Source organism: Topomyia yanbarensis, chromosome 2, assembly GCF_030247195.1.
Source record: "Topomyia yanbarensis strain Yona2022 chromosome 2, ASM3024719v1, whole genome shotgun sequence".
Lineage (NCBI taxonomy): Eukaryota > Metazoa > Arthropoda > Insecta > Diptera > Culicidae > Topomyia > Topomyia yanbarensis.
This window is the reverse complement of record NC_080671.1, coordinates 299,007,958-299,035,457: the sequence shown is the minus strand read 5'-3', so window position 1 is coordinate 299,035,457 and position 27,500 is coordinate 299,007,958. Positions and strand designations below refer to the sequence as shown.

General features: G+C 35.6%; 1 protein-coding gene across 2 annotated transcripts; it reads right to left on the bottom strand.

Annotated features, from left to right (window-relative positions):
• Window positions 1–834: 834 nt before the first annotated feature.
• Window positions 835–25,963, bottom strand: LOC131683331 (putative gustatory receptor 2a). 2 transcript variants are annotated; one of them, XM_058965211.1, is made up of 7 exons: window positions 25,849–25,963; window positions 24,683–24,785; window positions 23,909–24,623; window positions 23,457–23,751; window positions 23,326–23,402; window positions 3,799–3,948; window positions 835–2,721 (listed from the first exon to the last, which is right to left on the bottom strand). In XM_058965211.1, exons 3-7 carry the CDS (start codon window positions 24,479–24,481, stop codon window positions 2,665–2,667), a joined length of 1,152 nt encoding a protein of 383 aa, XP_058821194.1. In that variant the 5' UTR covers window positions 24,482–24,623; window positions 24,683–24,785; window positions 25,849–25,963; the 3' UTR covers window positions 835–2,664. The 2 variants fall into 2 exon arrangements, with proteins under 2 accessions (XP_058821194.1, XP_058821193.1); XM_058965210.1 differs by lacking the exon at window positions 25,849–25,963 and having other exon boundaries at window positions 24,683–25,057.
• Between the last annotated feature and the right edge of the window lie 1,537 nt (window positions 25,964–27,500).

Sequence of the window (27,500 nt, the reverse complement as noted above, 5' to 3'; positions counted from 1 at the left end):
CATATATTTTATTAGCGGTATTTGAGAAATATCTTCAAGATAAAATTTTGACTTTAACGTGCTATAAAAATATTAAAAAGCTGCGTTAAACTACGATTTATGGTTTATGTAGGAGAAAATCAATTCTGAAAAGATAAACCGTGGTTTGTTTCAAGTGGCCAACAACATTCCCTTCAATTTGAAATAATATTAAAAGAGGACGAATGAGTGACATTTCCTATGACCACATTCGCGTGCGCTCTCATACTTGTTTGTAGTTTTAATGCGTTCCATTCTATATCTCTGAAATTACTTTGAATTGTGTTCTGAAAATGTTGTGTTATATTCTTAGATAGTTTATCTATTGATACAAGCAATAAAAAACTCGAATATTTTTCGATATCATAAGGTAGACTTCCCCCTCAATAGCATAGCCTCCCCCCTCTCCCCCGCCCCTTTAGCTCTATATACTACTTCACGGCCCCGCTCTTGGTGAAATAGGTTAGTTAAATAGTTTAATGTCTACATCCTGTTATGTAGGCTCTTAAAGTAACTACAGAAGGATTTATCGTAATAATATGCTGTAATGAGAAGCGCTAGGCGACAACACTTCAGCGCACCCCTGTGATGGAAGAACGATTTCAAAACTTGTTATATACGAATAGCACATTTTAGAAAGGTATTGATGAGTACGAATTGCTTTAGAAAAGTTTTCAAGGATAATGTTCCATGTTTTCGCACAAAATCCAAAAAGCATTATTTTGCGTTAGGGGACAACATTTATCCGGCGAGCTATTCACTCAATAAATCTGCGTCCAAAGATATCTTCGTACAATACGCAAACAAAAATAGGCATTTAAAATTACTCCGATTTATTTTAGAACAAACCTATCGGTATGGTACGGAAAAAATCAATTTAATTACTAAAAACGAGTCATAAATGCATTACTGGTTTTCATTGATGGCCGACATAAAATTCTTCTGAAAGAGTTCTATATATCTATGATTTGCTAGCATCAAACCTATACCAACATATTTCATAGCGATACAATACTTGACGCAAATAGGCTCATTATCTCCATAAATATAATTACACTTGTTTATGTTTGATAATAGACATTTAAATTAAACTTTTTTGCGTTTCTTTTAAATTTAGTTTCAAGCTTAAACCCTCGGGTCATTTTATTATTGCAAAATGTGATAACAGTGTGGTCGTCATATAGGGTTGCCACCTCTGGAGAGGCTTTGACCCGGAGATTTTTACAGACCGGCGAAGGGGGGGGGGGGGGATTTTGCGTGGAACTAGACAGAAATTTGGATCAAAGCGATTGCTCGGCATTTTAGAGTAGTTTAATTGCTTTTTATTACTACGTTAGAGTAAAGCTGTAAATTGTTCACGTTTGAGAACGATTTTGTCGGTTTAATAAGGTATAGTATTTCACTTCCCCGACTAAGTGTATAGAATATAAAAGCACCAGCTACTCTCGCTGTGGAGGATAAGCGGAACGAGCATTGCTCTCCTCCACAACTAACAGGAAAAGGCGAGCAAAGGAGACAGGGCAGCGGTATAGCATGGGAAGCACTTTGTGGTGTCGGTTATTCATCACCAGAGGTCGCAACAAAGGGGTAAAACTCACCTTTCAAGCCAACAGTTAAGGGTCGCTGCAGGAGTAGCAACAGCACCGGAAGAACTCGTGTGATGTTGCTCTAGCCAGTTGGATTGGAACAAATCTGCCATACCTTGGTGCAGCACCACTAACGGTGAAGTGATTTGGTAAAATTGCAGCAAAATAATTTTTTACACCATTTTGAGCGACTTAGTGGGATGCAACATTGCAATTGTAGCATACAGCGAAATATTACTTTCCTTAATTTGGAGTAAATTTGATTTATTTTTCATTTTCATTGCTTTGTGAAAGAAATCAGCAATATTTGGTGAACTCATCCTCGTCACCTTGAAACGAAGAGTTAGTCGGATAAAATAAATCTGAACCAGAGTAATAGTTTACTTAGACTTTTTAAATATTTTGTAAAGAATAAAATAATTCCACAAAAATCAAAATAGCGCTTCTTCCCACCAAACTCGGAGAAATTGATGTAAAATCCGGAGGCCCGGAGATCGCTTCCGAAAACCGGAGTCTCCGGGTCAAACCCGGAGGGGTGGCAACCCTATCGTCATATAAATATTCTCAACAGATTTAATTGAATTATGAGTGTAATTAACCATCCTAATATTGTGTCCAACCGGACGAATGTCGGTCTTACTCTCTGCACATGATTTCTTAAACCTACAAATAATAATACTGATGCTATTTGTGTTGTAAAAATATTAAAGCCTGCCAACGACAAGCAATACCCCGTACAAACATATGTTTTACATGTTTAGTTTAATGTTCATACTTTTGACATATAAATACAGAAGCTTCAATAAGTTCAAAATAATAGCCTTAACAGTGACAAGCATGTATTGCATTTTCATTTCATTCAAGGTTCGTTTCCTAGAAAAAGTCGTGGGTTGTTGATCTTATCCAGTATCTAGTGTACCCCCCTCTCTCTACTAGCTCTGTGTGTTTGTTGTTATCAGTAACATATTCCATAGCTTTCCAGTGACAGATTGAGTGAGCATTATCTGCAGTTTGCTGGTCGATGAGGAATAATTAACTAAATCAAGACTGGTACATAGTTTCAATTTTGCTCTAGTTGAAGCATTATGACGATATAGGTAACTGTTGCTGCCAACGTCTGAAAAGTAAAACACAGGATTTAATTTTATTAAAATATAAGCCTTATAGTAAATAAATCAGAATAACAAAGAGACGTCATCATAATTCAGTGAAAACTATTCACCTACCCGGTCAAACCATTCGGAATTTGATTCGGAATCCTGAATGGAGTCAGTATGGATTCCAAATCAAATGCAACAACCGATTCTGAGTCGGAATCGGTTGTTGCATTTGATATGGAATCCATAATGCCTCCATTAAGAAATCCGAACCGGTTCCGAAATGAGTTTAACTGGGTAGTAGCCATGCTACAGATTAGAAGCAACACGGTAAATGTTCAAGCATCTTGCATCTTGTTGTTTCGCTTGTTTCTAGCTAGAAAAATATTCGCTGCGTTTGTTTTTTTTGAATGTGCAAAAATAGAATAGCTGTCTAAACTCTATCGCCGGTATACTAGTATAGTCCAAAATAGAGGTAAGATTTTATTGGCCAATTTGCCATCTTTTTATAATCAGCTGTCAAATCAGTCTAACTCAATAACGCACCTAGCGGGAGGTATGCAACTTACCTATGAACAGATTGTTCATTTTTACACAATTTAAATGCTCGAGATGGATATCTACTATCTATGATGGTTACATTCGCAGAAACATAGTGTTTGAATTTTGTTTGAAGATTTAAATAATTTTACAGGTTGTTTTTTTAATTTTATCAACTGAATAACAATACTTGGTCTATATTAATACCGAATACAAATGTGTATTTGTTAACGCTAAACATTTTAGGCTCTAATATTTGTTTGGAATGCTATTGACAGTTAAATTGGTTTTTTAAACGAAACATGACGTCGTTTTGTTATTCCGGTTTATTCTCCCTATACCAATAGTCCCTTCATTGGAAGGTCCCAGCCGCATGCGTCAAAACGATAAACGGTCTTTTGCTTGTTTATGTTGCAGTTCATTCGGCGCTTAGTAGCAACCACGTCATTTGTATAGCTTGTCTCTGTTTAATACCACTAATATTTTTGACGCATGCTAGGGCCATGTTTGGGAGGACTTTGCCTCACACCCAAGCCCATACCAATAAATTTACTCACCGATCCTAGCAGGCTGTAGTCTATATTAAAGAATCTATTCGCCGTACTTTCAAAAGACTGATGTTGTAGCTGGGATAGAAAATCACGAGCATCCCAATTCTCGAGATTATACTCCACAGGCTTCAGTAATACTTGAGCTGTTCTAGATGCCTAGTAGCCAATGAAAGTGAAAGATTACTAAAATTGTGTTTGATTTCGAAAAAGTGAATTGATAAATATAATTTAATAACAGTTTTGAGTATGAGAATGATGACCGTACAGTTACTACTCCGTGATTGGCATAGAAATTGCACAGAGTCGATGAATGAGGCCAACAGGTTTCGGTAAATCCATACTTCGAAATCCTAATAATGGCACCGGTTGCGTCCTTACAATCATCGGGGAAGGAAAGGAAGGTTCGTGTGACAAACGGCTTTATGGAGATTATGTATACCACTGCATCTCCACGTTTGTCACAGAAAGGAGTTTTTGTTGGTGGGATGGGATAAAGAGTTACACAAATCTGGATTCACCTTGATGAGTGTTACGATCTACGTAACTCTCAAAAGTATTAGAAAGTGTTTGTTGCTTTGGGCAGCCGGCTGGCGAGAATTTATGATAGATTTATCGTTTGTTGAATTAACGGAAATGGAATTGAATGGAAATTCTTTGTTTGTAAAATTGCAGCTTAAACTATGAACATCTGACTGTTTCCAGTGTTACTTAAATTTAATTGATCAATTAATCAGTACGGCTTGAACCTTTGTTTGATCCGGGCACAAAACTTGATAGCTCCTGGTTCAAATAGAGTTTTTCAATAACAACAGTTTTTCTTAAGACTACCTATATTTTTCATCGATCAGTCTTTCTCAAGCCTACTTATACTTTTTTCGACAATCAGTCAAGACTTTCCATATACCTTCGTACCTTTTCAAAAAGAAGAAAGGCCGTGCGCCATATATTAAAAAGAAATGAAAACGGGTAACTTTTCTAACCGAATATCCAATTATCCGAATGTGCGATGAAGTAATTTGTAAATTTCCACGCATTAAGCGCAATGCCAATGAGAAGAAACCCCAATCTCCTCCGCTGATCACAGTGATATTCTCCGACATCAGAACCTTTTGAACTGATCTTTCAAGGTTCCTTCCGCACATGAAAGCCTTGTTTCAGATCGATCGAAGCGGAGAATGTCGAGTTGCAGCGAATTGAATAATTGGTCACAAACGTCTGCTTCTGTGTCTGACGGAGAAGTTACAAAAAATTTATTCATATGATTTTAAGACAGCTAGGTTGTTAGGATTTCAAGGCTGCCTGTACAGGGTTACCGCAAGGTCAAATTTTGAGAAATATTTAACGAATTTTAAAATTTACTTGTTTTTACTGCCCATGATCGCATATTTGTTCCATTTTCAATGGGATTTCATATCTTTATGGGACTGATTTGTGATCATAGGCATGGCATGTTTTTCTTATGAAGAGAATGGCTAACAGAACTAACATTCCAACACGTTCTAGTACTATCCAGGAGCTTTATTTAATAATATGTAAAGTATTAGAACACGTTACATGTTACACATGCGGGTAAAGTGGGAATACTATGGACGACATGGGGACAGAATTCACAATCTGACTCAGTTTCGTCGATGGCTTTTGGCCTAAAATTGTCGTTCAGATTTCAAAAGTATTTGCAGTGATAACTCGCACAAAAAAGAACGTTTGTCCAATGAAAGAAACGAGAGAAAGTTTGAAATACGCTAATTGTCGCGTAAAACATAAAACGAATTTTTGAGCATGTCCTATTCAAGAAAAAAAAATTAAACTATAGTACTAAGCAACAAAAGCAGGAAACACAACATTTATCTACTTTTTTGGATCCCTTTGTGGAGGGGGGGGGGGGGGGGGGGGGTTTAAGGTTTACAGCGTGAAAAAAACATTTTTGTAATATTTTTTTAGAACTTTGCGTGAAGCGAATTGATCAAGACTTTTGTACATTATAGGGGATTTCAGTAACATTCTGTAATTTTTCTATGCAAAAATATCGACAAAGACGAAGCTTTTTGTAGAACGTCTCTGGAAGGTCTGGAAAAACATGATTTGCGGTGTTACCTGCCATTCAAACTCCTACTTAACCAATTTATTTCAAACTTTACATACTCATTCTATATAAAAAATACCTAACTCTTACGTTGAGTTTGCGAGATAAATTTACAACTGGGCGGGTTTTTTACTCATTTTAAATAAAAAATGCTATTTTTCACAAAAAACGCTTTTAATCCACCTAGCAGTGTGATGATACATTTCTTATAACTCGTTTTCTTCGGGTATTATATCGATTGAGAATATTTAGAACTTGATGCTTCGCGATATTTTTGATAACACATACTACATGGGATAGTGGCAGGACTCAGAGAATCGCTCAAATTAGCATAGGACAATATCAGTGCAAAAAATCTCAAAGGTTAAACCAATTTAATGGAAAAGCGGAAAGATGGCCCATAAAATGGAAATACAAACGAATTATAGCTAATGCTCCGTTAATAACATATAAATTCTTAAATCAATGCATTGTATAGGGAAAACTGAATTTTCCTAAAGGGGTTATATATGTTGCGCTGAGTCAAAAATATCGAAAAACAAATTTTCGAATAGATTTGTTCATACTCAATAGCGTTTACTCAAATTCCCAACGCTGCTGAGAACTAAGTACTGAAATTTCAGCTCTTGATATCTCGCTACCTCTGAAGTGCAGGCATGCATAGTTCAAACTTTACTTCTATATCGAGTTTTTCTAAAAATGACTTCCCAGTAGTATCTTTGATCTGAATTATTATCCCTAATCCTAATGCCAAAGAACAAATAAAAAACTCTCGAAACTCGTTAGGGAAAATCATTATCATTACTGGAATTTTCTTTTTCGCGAAACTTTTCGATAACCTTAAGTCACTTCTATTAAAAATTTTCAAATACTTTATAATTTACATAAACTTATTAGGAACAGTTGTTTAAGAAGCTTTTGTAATATTGTGTAGGAAAAGCTGAAAATTTATGAATTTTCTCTATGTGCAACATATAAACCCTTAAATATACCAATTAAGTTAGGATACCCTTTTTACTTCAACTATCGCACAAATGGGAATAGCTTCGCCGAATTTTGGAAGAAGTTGATAAAATAACCCCTCAAAAACTACCTAAAAATTGGTGTAGTTCGATGCAATTGAAAAAACTATCCTCAGAAAATGGGATGTACCTATTACTGTGAATAATAAATACAGTGAAGACCCGTTCTTATCATCTCCATGGTGTGTTTAAGGCTGACAAAATGGAGACATTGACTAAATCGCGACATTTTTCTTCATAATAAACTGAAGCTGTTAAAATATTCTTCCCTTCCCTTGATGTGGTCTAATAACTATTTCTGATTATTTAATATACATGGTCAACATGGTCAAGAAAGGATTAACTCAAATTCAGCCTTGTTTGTCTGCTAGAGCCCATCAAACATATTTTCATATGAGGCTGATAAAATTGGGGGCTGATCAAATCGGGTCCTCAATGTATTATAATAGATAGGCAGTATTCGAAGAATTTTCTTATGGACGAGTGTAGAACGACTTTGTTTCTACTTACTTGGAGTCAACGGCGTAGTCAGAAATTCGGTTTGGTGGGGATTTGGTGAAAATCTAATTTTCTGTCCAAATGGCATAATTACTAAACCGCCATCTTTGAAGTTTTAAAATTACGGAGAATCATTTTTTCAAAAAATTGTAAGGAGTTCCTGTCTTTAGCGAATTTGTTGAGAATTTCATTTAAAACAACTTTATTGTAGACATGAATACTATGTATATGGAGTATATCGAATTATAAAATGATATTTACGAAGTGTTCCTTAATCTAGTTTTTTCTAAAATAACTTTCTATTGTGGGTTTCACAAACTCAAGCTTTGGATAAAATGTAAATTTCATCGTTTATAAACAATAGAAGAGATTTATCAAAAACAGTAAAATCATAAACATTTTATTTAAAATTAAATAGAAATAGCCTAAAATATGTTAATACCTTGAACACATGGAGCCTTCATCACAGACTAACGGACATAACACTATGAGGGAATTCCGTCAACAAACATCTATCCAGCAATTTTCCTAGAACACTAGCTCCACCTTTTATTCACGGTCCCAAACACACATTTGCTAGTGGGTTACCTCTCAGGGTTGGGAACATTTTTTCACTAGAGGTCTATAAGTACGCTTGCTCATATGTCGGTGGCGCTATAATTGCGAATGTGGCCACAGTCCCAACTACAAATATATTTAAAATGACCGTTAAAGCGGGCGAAGCATTGTTTTCGACTGTTATGCCTGTTAGTCTGTGCCTTCATATCTTCAACAAAGTGGTTTGTAATAGCAATACCCAAAATTTTGCTGAAGACATTAAGTCTGGAAATAAATTTGTTTGAGGAGTAAATTCGCCATAAATACTTCTTGGAGGATATAACGCCAAAATTATTTTATTAAATGATGTGCTGTTTATCGTTTGTAAAATTCATCGAACATACTAAACTTGCGAAATTGGCCCCTACTTTTGGAGGTTGGTTTTCTCATTATTAATTCTATAACGTTTTCGCCTCAACTCGACGCATTCCCAAATGAAATGGAATGAAGTTCTATTCGAGTGTTTTAGGCAAGTATTTGATATTGATATTATTAGACAACCGTGAGATCAAGACCAATAGATCAGTTACAGATCAGGATCGCATTCCCACAATTTTTCAAAGGTCCTCATGATGTTTCAAACAATAGGTAATCAATGTACTGATCAGCTAACTGTCATTGTAATATTGAATTAAATCAGTCAGCATCAATAAATTTTAAACTTCAATCCACTTTTTTCGGTGGGGGGGGGGGGGGGGGGTGTTTAAACCCCAAAGCATCCTCTTGGCTACACCACTGCTTGGAGTTATTCATTTCGTTTTCCGAGATATGTTTCAGATCGATCCGATGGTTATAATTCAGAAGGTTCGCGTAAATGAAAATGTTTACACCGATAAGTGATCAAATTCCATCTAGACAAGTTGGAATTGTTCGGTGGTTATTCTAACGGTTGTGGATAGAAAAATGAAATACGATATTCGTTTTTTTGAAATAATATTTGGCTTATTTAAATGGATTATTACTATATTGAACAATAAATAGGCGACAAAGGATAATCCACAAACAACAAGCCATAACTTTTAAAGTATTCGAAATATGTGTTTGATGTCTTCAGTAAAGTTATTCGCAAAAGTAAGAGCTACAAATTTGCTGAAGGCAGTATTTCAATACAATCACTTCCAAGAAAATTTATGAAAATATCTCGCTCTTAGGGGGATTAATCAGTAAAATCACAATACCAAATGAAAGGGCATATTGTATGTTGTAAATTCTCCGTAGATACTATTGACCTGAAATTATCCGTTTTTGCGTTAATAATACATTGAATGTTTTTGGTATTATTTCTGGCTATGGGAAATGATAAAAATCTTTCGTCTACATTTAATGTTAAATATCTCTTTTGATAATAGTCCGATTTCAAAAATCTATAGTTCGTTCGAAAGGTATTCATATAAGCACTCTAAAAATATATAAATTGTTTCGGCAACAAATTTCAAAAAACTACATAGAACGCGATTTTTGCATCTTTAAACATTCATATCTTGGAAACTAAACATCAGAATCAAAACCATTTAATAGCGTTCTGTCTGGGTGATTGGCCTTTCATTTAAAATTGGTTTGGATAAGATCGGTTCAGCCATTGCTGAGAAACACGAATGAGAGTTTGTCCGTTGCATACACACAGACATTGTTCCAAATCGTCGAGCTGAGTAGATTGGTATATAAGGCTCGGCCCTCCGGGCCTCGGAAAAAATCTTGAAAGTTTGAGCGAATTCTATACATTTCTTTTCTAAGAAATGTAAAACGAACTTTTTTGAGTAAAAACCCCCTTAAATGAAAAATTATCTCAAAAACTCAACGTAGGGGTTAGGTATTTTTACATAAAATGTGTATGCAAAGTTTGAAAGGAATTGGGTAATTAGTTTTTGAATGGCAGTTAATACCGCAAATCATGTTTTTTCCAGAGACGTTCTACAAAAAGCTTCGTCACCGAGTCGTTTGTCGTTATTTTTTCCTGTAATAATTACAAAATGTTATTGAAATGATATTGTACATGTATGATACATATTGTACAAAAGTTTTGATAAATTCGCTTCATGCAGTTCCAAAGAATCTACCCCAATTTGATCAGCATTTTGACCCGATTTTGTCAGTCTTTCATGCAAATTGATAGTTGGTAGTTTGATGAGCTCTAGCAGACGAACCAAGTTGATTTCGAGTAAATCCTTTCTTGAGTATACTTTTCTTATCTTAGCGATCCGAAATATGCAATAAACAAAATTTTAATTTTTTTAATATTTTGCACTGTTAGAAATTTGATCTAAATAATCAAAAACCTGTTTTAATCCACCTAGAGGTGCAATTGTGCCTTTCTCATTTCTCCAAACTATGATTTAATAGCTGGTTCGTACAATATAACATTATGGAAATGTCTTTCATTCTTATTACATTTGGTAAGTATATATAAGAGCACCTTTTTGCATCCATCGCGGTATCGGTTTGAATCGGAGTTTCCTATGCGATCGCACTCCACAACCCGTAATTCCGGAGCCGGAAGTCGGATGGAGATGGAATTTAATATCAGTTTCCGGGGACGCAACTCCTTTCATTTGAGACTAAATTGATCAAATCGGTCTAGCCATTTTCGAGAAACCAATATAACCGTTATTATGAATTTGGATGCTTCCGGATCCGTCGATGGTGGCCAGTGTGGCCAAAGAGACTTTGAATGACTGTTGGTGACCTAGATCTACAAATTCATCGCAGAATTCGTTAGAATCGGGATTTGCTGCGTGATCGTACGTATCACCCTGTAATTCAGGAACCAGAACTCGGATCCACACAAAATTCAACAGCAGCTAATGGACCTTTCATTTAAAATCAAGTTTGTCAAAATCGGTTCAGAAAATTCCGAGAAACCGATGTGGACAAATCAACAAATTTTGTTTTGTAACCATACTCTTCAACTCGTAATCCGGAACAAGATGTCGGTTGAAAATGAAATTCAATAGCAACCTATGGGAATATTATACCTTTCATTTGAATCTTGTAAAAATCGGTTGAGCCATCTCCGAGAAACCGATGTGGACATTTTGTTAACAAATCCGCACATGCACACACATACATACATACATACATACATACATACATAGATACATACATACATACATACATACATACATACATACACACATACATACACACAGATATTTTGCGATCTCGGCGAACTGAGTCGAATGTTATATGAGACTCGGCCCTCCGGGCCTCGGTTAGGACGGTTTTGGAGCAATTGCATAACCTTTCTATATGAGAAAGGCAAAAGAATAATATTTAATTAGCTTAATCAGCATGAGTTCAATGTAATCTTCATGTGATTATAGTTTTGATATGTTGGTGGAATGGGTTTGAAAGTGGAGGGAATGAGGGGTTAGTAGAGTGGGAGTGGAGGATGCGTCAGAAATCCTTCATCTTATTTCGGTATACGGGGTGGATGGAGGAAATGCGGGCGTGAGGGTGGCCCAAGGGTGAAGAAGGAGGGAGGTGTTAGGGCGAGAGGAGGGGGGGGGAGTAAGGGGCGGCGACGCAATACTCAACTGCATATTTTGCCTTCTATTTGAGACTTGGTTTGAGAAAATCGGTTCAGTCATCACCGAAGAACCGATGTGACTTTAATTGTGGAATATGCCCGGAATTCCGGAATCGTCGATAGTGGACAATATATTCAAAGAATGTTTGATTGGCAATCAGTGATCTAGATCTGCGATTAGAAGTAATTTGGTGACCATTTCAATAGTTTTTAGCCTCTGAGGTATTACGATTGTACCGATTTATATGGGAAATTCCAGTGTATCTTTGGTAACACCCCTGTAACTCCGGAAGCAAGAGTCAGAACCGAATGAAATTCAGCAGCAGTAATTGTATTACTGTATCTTTCATTTGAAATCAAGTTTGTAAAAATCGGTAGAGAATTCGTTGGGGAATGGGTGTGATATTAGCTGAGGAACTTGGCGGGTTCCCGGGGGGCGTCATGAACCGTCATAGGTGGCCAATGTGGTCAAAGCTGCTTTGATTGATCATTAGTGATCCAGACCCGCAAACTAGAGTAATCTTACATCTATTTTAATATGTTTTACATCATTTGGACATCATGGTGGTACCAGTTTATATGGGAATTTGCTGGGTGACCGCACTCTTCAACCCGTAACTCCGGAACCGGAAGTCGGATCAACTAAAAATTCAATAGCAGCTTATGGAAGCGTTATACCTTTCAGATGAAACTAAGTTTGCGAAAATCGGTTCAGCCATCTCTGAGAAAATTGTGAGTTTAAATGACACACACACATACACACACATACACACACACACATACATACACACACAGACATTTGCCGATCTCGACGAACTGAGTCGAATGGTGTATGACACACGGCCCTCCGGGCCTCGGTTAAAAAGTCGATTTTTACAGTGATTGCATAGCCTTTCTTTAGATGAGAAAGGCAAAAAGGTTATGAGGCTATATCTAAGGACTTAAGTAGAATATTTTAAGAGCTTCAGTTTATTAAAAAGAAAGAAAAGTATATGTCTCGATTTTGTTAATGTCCCCATTTTATCAACATAAAATTCATCAAGGGGAGTTTGTATATCTAACTTTGCTATTGCTTATCTGAAAAATCTTTACAAAATACAAATACTGATTTTGACATTCTGCTTGGTTACTGAGTTATAGCGAGACACGTGTTGAGAATTGTATTTTTTTTTCTTCAAAAGACTGCGTATTGGGATCGGCTCAAGTTATTTTGATGTTTTAGATGTTTTGCCTTTCTCATATAGAAAGGATATGCAATTACTCTGAAAACCGACTTTTTAAAAGAGGTCCGGAGGGCCGAGTCTCATATACCATTCGACTCAGTTCGTCGAAATTGACAAATGTCTGTGTGTGTGTGTTTTCAAAACTCACTCACTTTTCTCACGAATCGCTCAAACTTGATTTCAAATGAAAGGTATAACGCTCCCATAAGCTGCTATTGAATTTTTTGTCGATCGGACTTCCGGTTCCGGAGTTACGGGTTGGAGAGTGCGGTCACTCAGCAAATTCCCATATAAAATGGTAACACCATGTTGTCCAAATGGTGTAATACATATTAAAAAGTGTGGAACATAACTCGAATTTGCGGGTCTAGATCACTAATGATCATTCTAAGCAGCTTTGACCACATTGGCCACCCGGGCACTTTCCAAGTTCGTAAGTTAATCTCACACCTTTTTGTCGTGGAATTCTTGACCGATTTTCATAAACTTGGTTTCAAATGAAAGATACAATACTCCCATGGACTGTTATTGAATTTCATTCGTATCTGATATTTGGTTCCGGAGTTACAGGTTGTTTATTGCGACCACATAGGAATTTTCCATATAAACCGGTAACATCGTAATACTTCAAAGGATAAAAATCCATTTCTATTTGCAAGTCTAGATCACATCATTTCTATTTGCAAGTCTAGATCACTGATGGCCAATCAAAGATTCTTTGAATATAATGTCCACTATTGTCAGTTCCGGTATTTTCGGGTTCCTGGACATATTCCAGAATTAGTAACATCGATTACTCGGTAATGACTGAACCGATTTTCATAAACCGAATCTCAAATGGAGGGTATAATATGCTGTTGGGTGTTGCATACTCCATCAGCCCGCTCTCAACTTCCCCTCACACCGTCTCTTTCTACATACCCGCCCCCTCCCTCCCCTTTGACCTATATTCTCTTCATCCGCCATATACATTTTCAGACTATTTCGTCCCATAGCCATATATTATAAGTGAATTTCTAAGAGAAGAGACGACAACAGGCTTCTTGCTCTTCTTAATTTTCTCGACTTGGCCCTGCCGTAAATCTGAAGACAACAAGCGTTCATCGTTGCCAGATTACCTTTGAATGTTTATTACAATTGCCGAAAATAATTGTACCTAAAAGATCGCACCTCTACCAAGAATTTACAATGCTAGCTGCATTTAAAAATTAAATTAAATATTTATTCATGTCTCTCTTAACAATACACGTAACTATATCGTCATTCAGGTCTTTTATTTAATTTGCACGAAATGTTGATGAGTATGAAAAATAGCCAGAATAGATTCAGCAGCACTGTTTTCCATCCCGATTGTAAATATAATTAACTGGCAAAATGACCAATCAGAAGCTGGTTCAATATTGAGGTTAGGACTGGATCAAATTGGCTACGCGATTGTCTTCTCTTCTCTTAGGTGAATTTGGAGTCGCTCAGCTCAAATTTGATATCGAAAAGATCAGATCAATTCATCTTATAGTGATAAATTGATTTTGTCACATTTTATGATATAAGTTTTGCCAATAGTTGGTAATGAATACGAAAGAGAACAGAAATAAACTATCTGATTTCATTATCTTCAATTCGGTTCTTGCATATTAGATTTCAACGTACTTTAGTGAACTGTAACTTTTTTTACTACAAATTTTATATAAGATGATAGAATCTATCGACATTCTTACTATGACTTTCAGCTATCAACTCGGTATCGTTTGTTGGTTTTAATCGACGATTTTATTAATTGTGTGTTTAGGCTAACCTCAATTCGGCTTATTTCTTAGCTGTATTTTCGCTTTAGGTATAACACTTTTTTACATTTTAACGACATTTAATTAGCTTGAGATCACTGGGTTGGGTAGGAAAAGTTTTGAAAATTTAGAGCCATAGTACTCAAATGAGAACAAGGGTGTGAAGTATACAGATCGGAAAACTAGAAGTATCCACTGATGATATAAATTCGTAAATATAATTAAATCGATCATACAATACACGAATTCATTCGTCGTTTTCTGCAACGACGTATTTTCATGCATTCTAAATAGTAGGTTTCGTTCATTTCATGAACAAGAATGGCCGCTTGGTGAACGAAATCTTTCGTAAATTTTACACGTTTAATGTATACTGCACGAATGTTATCGTTGATAACGACATTATTTTTTGTGAATGAAACGAAATGTTTCGTTTATTTTAATAAACAGTTGTGTTAATTACAAACGATTTCGTTGGTCGCACGAATTCATTTTGTACATCCTAGAAAAGTTTTCGTATTATTAGCCTCTTATTGTTTTCAGTCAATCATTTGGGATCGATGTTTGACAACATCGATTTTTTTATTTAAAAAAATCGATGTGGCCAAATCGATTTTACCGTGGTACGAAGAAATGGCCGCTTGATGAACGAAAATTTTCGTGAATTTTACTTAATTAGGTTACATTGCACGAATGTAATCGTTGATAACGACATTATTTTTCGTGAACGAAACGAAATGTTTCGTGTATTTTAATAAACGTTTATGTATATTACAAACGATTTCGTTTGTCACATACGAAGGATCAATGTTTGACTGCACCGATTTTTTATTAATTAAAAAGATCGATCTGGCAAATTCGATTCTATTTCAACCTGCTCATCATTATTGAGTACTAGAAAGATTGTGGTGTGAAGAAATGGACGCTTGATGAACAAAAGTTTCAGTAACTTTTACTTTCCTAGTGTACATGGCACGAATGTTATCGTTGATAACGACATTATTTTTCGTGAATGAAATGAAATCATTCGTTTATTTCAATAAATGTGTGTGTATATTATGAACGATTTCGTTGGTTGCACGAATTCATTTCGGTCATCTTAGAAAAGTTTTCGAATGTATTGTCTTCTTATTTTTTCATTCGATCTTTTGGGATCGATGTTTGACAACACCGATTTTTTTAGTTAAAAAAACAGATCTGGTAAAATCGATTTTATTGTGATATGAAGAAATGGTCGCTTGATGAACGAAAGTTTTCGTGAATTTTACTTATTTAGTGTACATTGCACGAATGTTGTCGTTGAAAACGACATTAATTTTCGTGAATGAAACGAAATGTTTTGTTTATTTTAATAAACGTCTATGTATATTACGAACAATCCTGTTGGTCGCACGAATTCATTTCGTTCATCTAAGAGAAGTTTTCGTATTTAATAGCATATTCTTTTGACATAGCTCCGGCAGAGAAAAACTCAAAATTATTCATACAAAACCATCGAACAGTTTGCGATGACTCAACTGAATCCGTACTGCTCCAGATTCTGGATCAACTAGAAGCGGAAGAGGTTTAGAAAATCTTCCTGAAACCGGCGGACACGGATACGGCTACTAAATAGTCAGACCGAGACCGTCGTGATCATCAACAATTATATGACGTATAGCAACAATGACTCCATATTGAAGCTCTGTTGACGTTGACGGTTCGACGAATGGAGCTCGTAAATATTATAAAGATATTCGTATATAGCAGCGAACAATTCGTTTGCCGAACGAAGCTGTTTCGTAATAAGCCAACGAAAGTCGTTTCGTGGTTTTCACGAAAAACTCGTAACAAAAAATAAATGTGTTTCAATAGAACTACGAACGATTCATTACATGTACGAAAAATTCGTTTATTTTATGAAAATTATCTGTATGAAACTAATGCATAGCGATTTACGAATATATTCTATCAGTGTTTAGAAAAAGCGCTTCTCTTATAATCTAGCCAAATATTAAAAGGCGCCTTTCAACTATTTATGCGCAAATTAATAAGTATTGATGCCTCGTTAGCTAAGTGTCGACTATCAGAGATAGTACTTCATCATCCTTTAACTTCGCAAATTCTGTAGCATAAGCACTCAAGTTAACTAGCAGAATTTTCATAATAACTTGCATCAATTTTAGACAATTCTAATACAGTGAAGATCCGTTTTCAACAGCTCTTTAGTGAGTTTTAGGCTGTTAAAACGGGGATATTGACAAAATCGGGACATATATTTTTCTTTCTTTTTAACAACCGAAGTTCTTCTCTAGTCCCTAGATATAGCTTCATAATTCTTTTCGATTATTTAGTATAAATTTCGCTTAATAGGGTCAGACAACGCAAAATTTAAAATAAAATTAAAATTTGGATTTTTTCTTATTAAGGATTTCTAAGATTAGAAAAATATGCTCAAGAAAAAATTTACTCGAATTCGACTTGGTTCGTCTGCTAGAGCTCATCAAACTACCAACTATCAATTTTCATATGAGGTTGACAAAATCGTGGGCTGATAAAAGCGGGTCTTCACTATTATCTATCAATTGTACAATGTAATGGTACAACAACATGACAACAATGTTCCATAAATACCTTCTCGTCTCATTGTGACTGTACTCTCCGCAAAATAGATCTTTGCCACACACGTCCATAGCGAACTAGTCCATTGTTCACATTGTTCTTTCAAATTGATATTCTTTGGGTGTTTTTTTAAAACAACTCGAATAATTAAAAATCATATTCGATTTTGTTCTGTTTGCTTTCGTCCATTTCGGGACAGCCAGTTTATAAAAGGAGCAAATGAGTTATTTTAAATCTGCAATCTTTTCCTAATACACTAGTTATAACACTATTTGTAACTTGTATGGACTTGTCAGCTTCAGATTCATCCAAATCTGAAAAAATCAGATTCGTCCAGATTTCGAAAATATATATTTTAGCTAATTGTCAGATAAGGGGTCATGCACAAATGACGTAGCTTTTTGCCTTTCTCATATAGAGGATATGAAATCACTCTAAAAATCGTCAACCTAATCCCGGCATTGACATAAGGTTTCTGGGTTTTAACAGGAGAGATTTACATCCCCCTCCCCCTCACCGGTCACCGCCAATTTGAATTCCCCTTAGATCAACCCTCATTGCACCCCCCCCCCATCTATCACTCATACCCCTCCTCCTCTCAACACATCATCTTTATACCACCGCTATAGCACAAGGCATTCCGAATTAAGCTGGGGAGTGGTTCGTTCGTAGTTAGCAGGAAGGCAACATTGAACTAATGCTGATTAGGCTAATAAAGTATGAAATTTTTTTTGTTTCAAGTGTTTCACTGTTGACACATAGCTCATCAGGTTCGTGGCTGGCAAACTATTGTTTGTAGGTGTAAAGTGTACTAAGAATGTAGTGGATGTTTCCATAATTGAAACGAACATGACCAGCCATAGACTCATAGTTTAAAGAAATGAAAAAGGCACAATTGCACCACTAGGTGGATTAAAACAGTTTTTCTGTATGAAACTATCTAAGAAACACAATGGCTAAACATTTTCAAATCAAAAATACACGAACAATGAGAAAAAATCAGTTCTGGACATAAAACACTTTTGGCAACACCGTAACCAAAAATTACTATTTTTCTAGATTCCCTGACTAATTTTCTTCAAAATGCATCTCACAGATTGATTTATAGACCAAATTAAACCAAAAATATGAATAAAAGTTATTTGTATAGAACATTTTCCATATACGATTATGACACGTCATACAAATTTTGTCATCACTAAACACTCATGACACGTGTGAGTGCGACTTTTGTTTACATTTTTGGCAAAAACTCTCGCTTATCCTCAGCTACTCACTGCAACAAAAAACGTTTTTACTCAAAAATGAGTAAAATTTGTTTGATAGTTCTCCATCCGATATCAGTACTACATCATTTCGACTACTCTCACCTACTTGTACTCATTATTGACAAGGTACGGTTTTTGTCAGAAATGATTCAAATCTACCCATTTGAACAATGAGAAAAAATCAGTTCTGGACATAAAACACTTTTGGCAACACCGTAACCAAAAATTACAATTTTTCTAGATTCCCTGACTAATTTTCTTCAAAATGCATCTCACCGATGGATTTATAGACCAAATTAAACCAAAAATATGAATAAAAGTTATTTGTATAGAACATTTTCCATATACGATTATGACACGTCATAACAAATTTTGTCATCACTACACACTCATGACACGTGTGAGTGCGACTTTTGTTTACATTTTTGGCAAAAACTCTCGCTTATCCTCAGCTACTCGCTGCAACAAAAAACTACTTGTACTCATTATTGACAAGGTACGGTTTTTGTCAGAAATGATTCAAATCTACCCATTTGTGAAAAAACCGTACTTTGTCAAAAATGAGTAAAAGTAGTTAGAATGATGTAGTTCCAATGTCGGATGGAGATGACCTACTTCGATCAGACATCATATTAAACTTACAAACAAATTTTACTCATTTTAAGAGATTAATACTAAGTAGATAGAAGCATCACTGGTCTTCTTTGAATTGTTTCTACCATTTAAAGGTTTCAGGTATCCAATCTAAAACTTTAGATATCGTTTTTTTCGAAATGTGCAAAATGGCGCTTGTCATAAGATATCCAGGCATTGTAATTCTCACTCACTCACGTGAGAAGAAGCTTATCCGTTGTCCAACATTTCCGAGATAAGATGAGTCGCAAAATTCTTCGTCTCCAGAAATAGCGTGAGAATAATTTTCCCGATAAAATTTATTTAATTTTTTCCATTTCACCGTAGAAGGTTTCTCGCATGGCAAAAAAGGGATTCAAATGGGCTCGTACGATTCATGTACACACGATGCACAGAGGAGTAACTAGAAATGATTCCTGGCCAATAATCAAAATCTTTTTTTTCGATTTTCTAATTCGTTATATTTTTTTACATAGCTAAAAACCTGCTGAATAACGTAAGGATAAGGAGTATGTCAAAAATTGCTAAAGATTTTTTGCATGTCGGATTTAAAATGGTGACATTTTAAGGGATTTTTTAATCATATTATAATACACAAAAGTTTTGGTCTATTCGCTTCATCAAAAGTTCTAAAAAAATCGCAAAAGAAGTGTTTTTTGTCTTACTAAAAGCATTTCCCTTTCACTTAAATGTCCTTTTTACAAAAATTGTTTTTTCCCGTGATCACGATTGCCGAAAAACCACTCAAAAGATTTTCATCAATTTGTTTTCAATTGATCGTAACTACTCATACCTTAAGGTTCAAGTTACCTTTTTTGAGCATGTGTTAGTTTTGAACGCTGGGTAGTATGGGTAGGCAAAATTGTGTTCAGCTTTGCCACCGGATTATCCATTTAAACCTTTTCAAAACTCTAAAAGAAGAATATCAGTCGATTTATTAGATCACAACGATTCAAATCATACAAAATAGCTGCTGGAAAAACTATCGGTTTCGCTAAATGGTGCTTTTGAAAAAGTGGCTGTGATTTTTCGTCACACTACCACACCGTGCTGGGGTACGCAACACAACAGCGCAATGAAAAAACCACAGCCACTTTTTCAAAAGCACCGTACAGCTAAGCCGATGGTTTTTCCGGCAGGTATTTTGCATGAATTGAATCGTGATGATCTAATAAATCGACTGATATTCTTCTTTTAGAGTTTTAAAAAGGTTTAAATGGATAATCTGGTGGCAAAGCTGAGCACAATTTTTCTTACGCACACTACCAAGCCTTGAGGTAACTTGAGCCTTAACGATTCTTTTTTTATGCATAAATTTTTGTTTCGTAGATGAGAATTTTTTAATGCAATTTTTAGAGCTTAAAACAGAGATTTTTTAGGAAAAACGTTCTCGAATGCAGGAACAATTTATTATTTATTCAACTTATCGTTAAGGTACGAAAAATATTCATATACTCGTGGATTTTTTTTGAGTTTTGGGATTTTAGTTGATCTATTGGTCTTTAATCGTGATCACCGCAAACCTCTTAAATAAAGAAGGGTTACGGGAAAAAACCATAACCCTGCAAATTATTAATTAGGATCTGCGTCTTGATGAAGTAGGAGTAGTTCACGGCGAGCTGCTGCGCGAGATTGTTTATAAATCCTCTATTTTTATTTATTTTGACATACAAAAAAAGTTTTGTTGAGTAAATGTATGTTAAAAACCTGTTTTAATCCACCTAGAGGTGCAATTGTGCCTTTCTCATTTCTACAAACTATGATTTAATAGCTGGTTCGTACAATATAACATTATGGAAATGTCTTTCATTCTTATTACACTTGGTAAGTATATATAAGAGCACCTTTTTGCATTCATCCCGTAACTCCGGAGTCGGAAGTCGGATGGAGATGGAATTTAATATCAGTTTCTGGGGACGCAACACCTTTCATTTGAGACTAAGTTGATCAAATCGGTCTAGCCATTTTCGAGAAACCAATATAACCGTTATTCTGAATTTGGATACTTTAGGATCCGTCGATGGTGGCCAGTGTGGCCAAAGAGACTTTGAATGACTGTTGGGGACCTAGATCTACAAATTCAACAGTTGTGTTTACATTTTGGAAAAATATTCACCTTTTTACATTCATCGCAGAATTCGTTAGAATCGGGATTTGCTGCGTGATCATACGTATCACCCTGTAATTCAGGAACCAGAACTCGGATCCACACAAAATTCAACAGCAGCTGATGGACCTTTCATTTAAACTTAAGCTTGTCAAAATCGGTTCAGAAAATTCCGAGAAACCGATGTGGACAAACCAACATATTTTGTTTTGTAACCATACTCTTCAACTCGTAATCTGGAACAAGATGTCGGTTGAAAATGAAATTCAATAGCAACCTATGGGAATATTATACCTTTAATTTGAATCTTAGTTTGTAAAAATCGATTCAGCCATCTCCGAGAAACCGATGTGTACATTTTGTTAACAAATCCGCGCATTGTTAACAAAATCCGCACGCACATATATACATACATACATACATACATACATACATACATACATACATACATACATACACACATACATACATACAGATATTTTGCGATCTCGGCGAACTGAGTCGAATGTTATATGAAAATCGGCCCTCCGGGACTCGGTTAGAAAGTCAGTTTTTGGAGCAATTGCATAACCTTTCTATATAAGAAAGGCAAAAGAATAATATTTAATTAGCTTAATAAGCATGAGTTCAATGTTATCTTCATGTTATTATAATTTGGAAAGGTTGGTGGAATAGGTTTGAACTTGTAGGGAATGGGGGGTTAGTAGAGTGGGAGAGGAGGATGCGCCAGAAATCCTTCATCTTATTTCGGTATACGGGGTGGATGAAAGAAATGCGGGCGTGAGGGTGGTCCAAGAGGTGGGGAGTGCTGAAGGAGGGAGGTGTAAGGGCAAGGCGAGGAGGGGAGGGGCGGCGACTTTGCCTTCCATTTGAGACTTGGTTTGAGAAAATCGGTTCAGTCATCACCGATGAACCGATGTGACTTTAATTGTGGAATATGCCCGGAATTCCGGACTTCCGGAATCGTCGATAGTGGACAATATATTCAAAGAATATTTGATTGGCAATCAGTGATCTAGATCTGCGATTTGAAGTAATTTGATGATCATTTCAATAGTTTTTAGCCTCTGATTACGATTGTACCGATTTATATGGGAAATTCCAGTGTATCGTTACTAACGCCCCTGTAACTCCGGAAGCAAGAGTCAGAACCGAATGAAATTCAGCAGCAGTCAATGGCATTACTGTATCTTTCATTTGAAATCAAGTTTGTAAAAATCGGTAGAGAATTCGTTGTGGAATGGGTGTGATATTAGCTTAGGAACTTGGCGGGTTCCCCGGGGGCGTCATGAACCGTCATAGGTGGCCAATGTGGTAAAAGCTGCTTTGATTGATCATAAGTGATCCAGACCCGCAAACTAGAGTAATGTTACATCAATTTATAATTTGTTTTACATCATTTGAACATCATGGTGGTACCAGTTTATATGGGAATTTGCTGTGTGACCGCACTCTTCAACCCGTAACTCCGGAACCGGAAGTTGGATCAACTAAAAATTCAATACCAGCTTATGGGAGCGTTATACCTTTCAGATGAAATTAAGTTTGCAAAAATCGGTTCAGCCATCTCTGAGAAAATTGTGTGAGTTTAAATGACACACACACATACACACACATACATACACACAGACATTTGCCGATCTCGACGAACTGAATCGAATGGTGTATGACACTCGGCCCTCCGGGCCTCGGTTAAAAAGTCGATTTTTACAGTGATTGCATAGCCTTTCTTTATATGAGAAAGGCAAAAATACGCAAAAAAATAATTTGTTTCTCTTGTTGTTTTCATGATCTGAAAAACATCCTAAAGAACTCCTTTTTGAGGCCACTGATGAGAGACCCCTTAAGCTGATCAAGTACAGTGAAATAGAAATACTTTCAGTAACATTGCTGTCCCGTGTTAGTTATCTTTTTTGGTTTTTCTGGAACAAACCGAAGTAAACTCAACGTGTATTTTTGCTTTGTTCTGAAAAATCTGGTGGGAGTATTGAAATAAACCTACTTTAACCAATAGTTCCTCAATTTCCCCTAAAAAATCTCCAATATTCTTGATTACGACGAATGCAAGATCAGTACGAACGAGATTCGCGTTCTGGTTTACGACTGTGATATCAAATGGATAACTATTTGTTCAAATCACTTCCGAACGAATCGTCGTAAACAAAAATGAAGGTGAATATATGAATCATACCTCTTTCTTGCAACCTGCTGCGGAATGACAGAGTAAGAATAAAGCGCTAATGACGGTTACTATTTCCAATGCCAATTCTGAAAATGAAACAAATCTTTCGTGAAAATTTTATTATGCATGCAATGACTAACCTGTTTGCTCCCACAAATTGATTCCCATTTTTTTCGGTTTGTTTATACACCAAAAGCTAAGGACTATTAGATACACAAATTGCTTCAGTACCAACAATATAGAAGACCATCCGAAAATTGTATTTATTTTTTTGAAACATTTCCAGATTTTGGTGTATGTAAACTGAATTTTTACGATAACTTTCCTATGCGCTTCTCGATTCTGCGTCGTTGAGTCGAACAATTCTCCACAGATACGCAATTCCTCATTCAGGACTCTCAGTCGTTCGCTTACAGAATCGATATAAAAGATTTGCTTAAATTTTATATATATTTTATATATATATATATATATATATATATATATATATATATATATATATATATATATATATATATATATATATATATATATATATATATATATATATATATATATATATATATTACATTAGTTGATGTTATTTGCTTACCATTAAAAGTCTGATCATTACTGGCATTATAGGGAGTGCCAAGTGAAGGCTGTGCAGTATAGTGCTGATATTTTGTCCATTAACTACCATCGAGTTCTTCAGTATAAAATTGCCTCCGAAAAATGCAAGTTTTAGCAAAGTACGGTGCATAATTTTTTTTTCGGCCAGTTTTGTTGAAAAATGTTTGCGAAATATGAAGTCTACTTCATTAAGCTCATATAGAAGCAACATTTGTGTTTTTCGGCAAAGCAATGCTTGTAGAATTGAACTAGTTAATGTAGCAAGTGCCAATATTAGAACTACCCATTCAGAAAAAGCAATCATCAGTCCATGCCAATTGTGTGTAAACATTTTTGCTTTATGTTGATAACAAAAGTTTAATGAGAATATGATTAGTACGAGAATAGACCACAATATTTTCGCTACATTTTCCGTGATATGACCAGTTTTTCTATTAAATGAAAATGGCGCTAGGCCAATGTTAAGAAAAATTACGAATAATCCCCAATTGATAGCTACAAAATGCGTTTCCATTTTCGATACCACCGTCTGTGTACTGAAAATTTGTAACATTATGATCGACGATAATTTGCTTTATTGCACTTTTGCATATTTTATGATCAGTTGACAGGTAATGAATTGCCCCTACACACATATTTAGTTAAATATCAAACTGCAACAGTATGACCAAGTAAGTAATAACGGATCCAATCATCTGTAAGTACAAACAAGGTGTTATTGAAAATCTGTTTTATTGTAATTAATAAAACTTACCAAATTTAAAAAATTTCAGATCGACATTGAAAAAATTATTGGTGTTAAAAACCAATCGTTGGTGAAGTAGCTGATGCTGCAGCATTTCCAGGTCCAGATTTTTCTAAAAGAATGAATGGCATTATGCATGATCATTAATAGACTATTTCATAATAATTGTCGCTTGGGTATATATAACCAAAAAAGCAGAGAGACAGTCAAATGACAAGATATTTATATATTTTTATTTAGTCAGATAGTCCATCTGAAAAGAATAATAGTCTTAATGAATATGAATCTCAAAATGGTCGAATAAAAAATTATAAAATTGAAGATAGCGACATTTTTTGTGCGATGGTTCACCAAAACTAAACAGATGTTCGACTGCGGAGAAAGTTCATATGCATACTGTCAGCGGTTTTGTTTGGGTCTAGGGGTGGCCCTTGATGTGGGAAATTTGCAGCTTGCTTTTGGTGGCTGGCAATGTTTACACTTCTCGACAAACATATGATTACGGCCTAAAAGCCAACTGTCACAATCCACTTTGAATGGAAATTCTGGACAAACCGTTACACGCCAATCACAGATGTTGGTAGTAAACGAAAGAGAAAAGTTTTCTCTTTCATAAACTGTTGTGAACTGTCTTCGACTAGTAACGGTTTGTCTGGAATTTCCATTCAAAGTGGGTTTTGACAGTTGGCTTTTAGGCCGTAATCATATGTTTGTAGAGACTTGTTCGCAGACAAATAAAACTTCTGGGTGGACCACTGACAACAAACCGCAAACAGCTTTAGTGGACTGTATTTTGGAAAACATTTGCTAACTGGATGTGATTTGATTAGACCAAAAAGCACTGTTTTACACTTTACACTTTATTTAAAATATCTCTTATTACTTGTTGAAATAACTTGGTTGCTGCGATGCGCAGAACGCGCATCGTTTGTTTGTTTTGCTTGTTTTGCTGATTTCTCCTAATTTGTTATCATTTCAACACAGAAAACATTTGAAATTGATTCTACCAAGGATAAAGATGTTGATTCATGTGTATTTTTCATGAAATTCAACTCGGTAGCGGAATAATGAGCGAAATAAGTTTGTTTACAAAAGTCTCATTAGCCCTTTTGAAGAATTACTTTTGATTTATGGATTGTTGTTTAACACACTCTTTTTTATATTTTGATGTTTACCGCTTTGAACATGAAAAATTTACGTATCAATTCACATTACGGTTCAGCCCGGGGACAACTTGCCAGCTCCCATATATTGAACTAATAAGCAAATTTTGTGGTGATTTGGTGATGTCATGGCGGCTCAAATGGAGCAAAATTTGAAAAAGGCGCATCCCATATATTATTTTCCATATCCGTAAAAAATAAACAATTTTAGTATTTCTATCATAAAATTTATTTCGCTGTTCAAATTAGAAGTTGTTCTCATTCCGCTATACTTAAACAAAAACATAGATTCCATTTTGAACTTGAAAAATCCAAAATAAAATAAAGTCGATTTTCGGAAATACAAGAAGATGACTTTCAAAATCAAGCCACTTTCACTTATATTGGAATTTCCGAAAATCTTCCGGATCCAATCAATATTTCCAAAGGCATGAAATCCTCCGGTAGGTGCCGTTCCGTTAGGTTTCTATTAAACTGGAGTAAATTGTCAGAATTTTGTCTGAAGGGATCCTTACCAAAACCATCGCAATATCTGCCGGACAGAATAATTGCAAAAGTCGAACAAAACACAGGCAGGAGTCGAACAAAAGTGTACATTCCTGGCAACATTCTTGCTGAAACCGAGCACTAGCGGTTTGCTGCCAGAATTCTGACAAAAGCACCCAAATTCTATTTAAAATCAATTTTGCTAAATAGGTAGATTATCCTACATAGAATTCTTGACGTTCTTAATGAACTTGAAACAAGTCAAACAAGATGTCGTAGATTCGCGAATTGTTAAACTTGGTATTTACTTTCATTGGCCAAAATGTTCTTCATTTATATTTCTCGAGAAAAAGCACCAATGATTTGCCGACTACAAACTTCACACAACAAGAAAACTAAAACATTTTCAGGAAGGAGGTGAGCCGGTTGCTAAAAACAACGACTTCCAGCTAAATTTATAATAAGATTTATGTAACATTGCTGATGGGTTTCCAGTGAGGGATAAATTTATTCTCTAATAATAGTTTTCTTTATCCACATTTTGGAAAACGCTTTTTCTAAATGTTGTTCTAGCCGCATTGACGGCGTTCATAACACACCTAACGAAACAAGCTTTCCTCTTGAAACTTTTTCGTTTCGTTGTTCGTGGTACTCGTACAGAGAAGGCATACTATGCGCCACCATCAAATCGGTGGTACATATATGAAACAAGCACTATCTGTCAAGTTGTCCCTGCACGCTACCAGTAAATAACCTACAGAATAAGTTCTTTTAACTTAAATTTAGGTACTTTTGAGCTGTGCGTCGCTTTCGCACTTATTAGTGTTGTCAAAAACAAAACGAGAGATTCGACTCAGTCGAGGTCTTCTGTGCAGTAAGGTACTTTTAAGTTGTTTGGGGTATACTCAAAATTAGGTAAATTCAACTTAAATTTAAGTAAAGTAAACTCAAGGTTGAGTTATTATTTTTGCCGTAGTTAAATGGAAACTAGCTTCAACACGGTTTACCTAATTTTACCTTCCTGCACGATACCACGAGATTGAGTCAAAAGTACTGAATTTTAGGTAGTTTTTCGGTGGCGTGTGGGTTGTTACGGTCTTAAGGTTCAACTGAGAAAGCGTGGAAAAGCAATCATCTTGGAAAACGCAAAAAGCACTTTTTTCTCACACTGTTGGAAA

Coding starts and splice junctions, on each gene's coding strand:
- LOC131683331 (XM_058965211.1), bottom strand. CDS start 24,481: ATGTTACAAATTTTCAGTACACAGACGGTGGTATCGAAAATGGAAACG. Junction 23,752..23,908: donor TAATGATCAGACTTTTAATG/GTAAGCAAATAA, acceptor ATAAAATTTAAG/CAAATCTTTTATATCGATTC. Junction 3,949..23,325: donor CAGCAGGTTGCAAGAAAGAG/GTATGATTCATA, acceptor ATTGGCTACTAG/GCATCTAGAACAGCTCAAGT.